Raw genomic sequence first — 3,074 nt, 5'->3', positions numbered from 1 at the left:
GATGACTTCATCCGATCATGTTAGACTATCAAATGAATCCAATTACAGTAGTCACTCAAGCGACTCCAATTACAGTAGTCACTCAAGCGACTCAGATATTGAGTCAAAATCTTCAACCAATGTACCAAAGTTAAAATTGGTCGATGGTGTCTCCGCTGAGGAAGAAAAATACTGGGAAGATTCCTAATTTTCTGAGGAACTGGAAGAGAATCCCGATGAGGATTCTGATGAAGTGATAGAAATTACACCGGCTCAGTTTAATAAAGAAAAGAAAAGGGGAAAATCTCCATCTATCAAGATAGAGAAACCCGATCCCAAGCCCGACGGACCATTAGTTATCAGGAATAACCCTGACCGTTCATACCGTAAACACCCGTATTACTTAACCTTTGATTATCGACCGGGAACATATATAAGACTAGCTCCTTCTGAAAAGAGTGTGAAAAGGACTGCTCGTATTAGGAGTGGTATGGGTATTGGTAAACAATTAGCGAAACGAACTAAGTCTAAAGAAGATGAAACAACTGAGTCCGATTAAAAGTTAGCAGTTATTACTTTTATCATGCCTTGTAATATATGTATTATAGTGTGCTTGTGTTTCTATGCTATATGTGAAATTGGTTGTTATGGCTTGTTATTTACCATCATCTTCTTCTATAGATCTAAGCATAATTTTTGCCTCTTTTACAGTTTGAAACGAATTACAAAAATGGATGTTAGGGATAGACAACCGAATATGTTAGAAGATCTACCATCGAAAATGATTGTTGAAATCTTGTCTAAAGTTGGTCAAGATTCATCGGCCCAATTATTTATAGCAAAGTCGGTTTGCAAAGCATTTGAAAGGCATTCCGAGCATGCCTTGGTTTATAAAAGACTTTCATTTGATAGGTGGTGTATCTCACCTTGGGGAGACCCTAAGTTGGCCCATATTTTATTTATGGCTATGTATTCCGGAAACCCTAATGCAATTTTCCGCTATGGGTTAAGGGCTTATTTTGATTCTATATACCCCAATATAGGACTACATTCATTAGAAAAACCTGCAAATATGCAACTTAAAGAAGCATGTTATGTTTATGGTTTAGTCTTGTTTGCCTCACACCAAACACAGAAAAAGAACCTCGAATTATAAATTCTTAATCGAGCATTTCCACTGGTAACGGATTTAGTGGTTGAGGTGAGAAATAAGGTTTTTGACTTGTTACGGTGCTGTTGGGTATTATGTAACCCCCATCCTTTTGACGACGTCACAACACGCTGCACTATCAGGGGCTACAACGGTTATTTTCCACTTGACCAGGGATGGGAAATAATATTGGTTAAACCGTAATGCATGTCTTATTTTTGGTCCTACGAGTTGAGTGTGTTTACTGAATGATTTGAGTTTAACTAGTTTTGTTTCAGCAGCTACCATACTTCACGCCGTGTATAATAGTTATCGTGTGCTATGTAATATAGTGGTATTGTATGATTGTAAGATATTGTACCAAAGTTAAGCGTGAAGTATTAATGTAATTAGTTTTTCATGATAGAATTGTAGTAGTTAAATTGTGTGTTAGCTATTAAGTATGGACTTTAACAGGTAGGCACTACCCGAATTATAAAACGCTAATATTGTAACGACCCAGAAAATTTTGACTTATTTTTAACTCAAATCTATATATGATTTCATATTTTCGACACGATAAGCAAAGTCTGTTATCATGAGTCTCAAAATTTTTGAACTGATTCATAAATTCATTTAACCTCAACCAGTTTCGATGATTCACGAACAATTAATTGTAAATAGATATGTGTGATATTTGTGTGTATATATATATATAAAAATGGTAATTGGAAATATAATTTGAAATATTATATATTGTTGTTATTAAAATTAATTATGTAAAATAAAATAAAAATAGGATATTATAATAATAATTATTTAAAACATATCTATATATAAATAAAGTATATTAAAAATAAATATTTAATAATTGTAATACTTGTTTGATGTTCCGATTGATATTAAGCAAGTTAAATTCAAACTTATATGATTTTAAAATAAACAGTGATCCGAAAATGAGTTATATAAATTATAGGCTTATTAAAAATGTATTTAGAATCTAGTTTAATAAATTTTAACATTTCGAATATTTTATCTGCGATCGAGCGCTAATAGCTGATTTAGTTTTTATTTAATAATTTTAAACAATTCATGACCGTTTTTATAAAATAATGATTAGAATAAATATTTATATTTTATGTAAAAATATGGGATTTTTCCGAAGACTTTTTATCCGTCACTGATTATCAACGGAATATGAAATTCAGCCCGTAATAGACGACGGCTAACAATTCACACGTTTTAAATTTTAAACTATTATTATATTATTATTATTATTGATATTGAGAGATTGATTCACGGATGAGTACTATTTTGGTTGTTAAATGTTTCTATCATCTAAATATTTATATATACATAATACATAATGTAATGGCCTGTCCAAATCCATATGGACGAATACAATAACATTTGGTCCCATTGCGAGGTACTGACCTCTATATGATACGTTTTACAAATATTGCATTAGTTTTTAAAAGACAATCTTTCATTACAACGATAGTTGACAAATATGCATATCAATTCATAATATCTCCAAACTATAAATGATTTAATCTGTCATTTACTTAATAATAATCTTTTTGAACTCAACGACTTGAATGCAACGTCTTTAGAAATATGCCATGAATGACTCCAAGTAATATCTTTAATTTGAGTAAAAGCACAGCGGTAGATTTCATTCGTACCTGAGAATAAATATGCTTAAAAGTATCAACCAAAAGGTTGGTGAGTTCATTAGTTTAACATAAACAATCATTTCCATCATTTTAATAGACCACAAGATTTTCATTTTCATTTTCATAAACATTATACAAGCATTTTGCAATCTGCATAAAGATAAAATCATTCATATGGTGAATGCCTGGTAACCGAACTAACAAGATGCATATAGAATATCCCCCGCATACAGGCATTTCGCAATCTGCATGCTATATACTGGCCGTCGCAATCAGTATATATCAATCGA

The 3,074-nt window shown here is 31.6% G+C and overlaps 1 protein-coding gene across 1 annotated transcript; it reads left to right on the top strand.

Moving 5' to 3' along the window:
* The first annotated feature begins 709 nt into the window (after window positions 1-709).
* On the top strand, window positions 710-1,135 carry LOC139842193 (putative F-box protein At1g67623). Its single transcript, XM_071832363.1, has one exon. It carries the CDS (start codon window positions 710-712, stop codon window positions 1,133-1,135), a length of 426 nt encoding a protein of 141 aa, XP_071688464.1.
* Window positions 1,136-3,074: the final 1,939 nt, after the last annotated feature.

Source organism: Rutidosis leptorrhynchoides, chromosome 4 (assembly GCF_046630445.1).
Source record: "Rutidosis leptorrhynchoides isolate AG116_Rl617_1_P2 chromosome 4, CSIRO_AGI_Rlap_v1, whole genome shotgun sequence".
Taxonomy (NCBI): domain Eukaryota; kingdom Viridiplantae; phylum Streptophyta; class Magnoliopsida; order Asterales; family Asteraceae; genus Rutidosis; species Rutidosis leptorrhynchoides.
This window is presented reverse-complemented; position numbering and strand designations above follow the sequence as displayed.

Coding starts and splice junctions, on each gene's coding strand:
- LOC139842193 (XM_071832363.1), top strand. CDS start 710: ATGGATGTTAGGGATAGACAACCGAATATGTTAGAAGATCTACCATCG.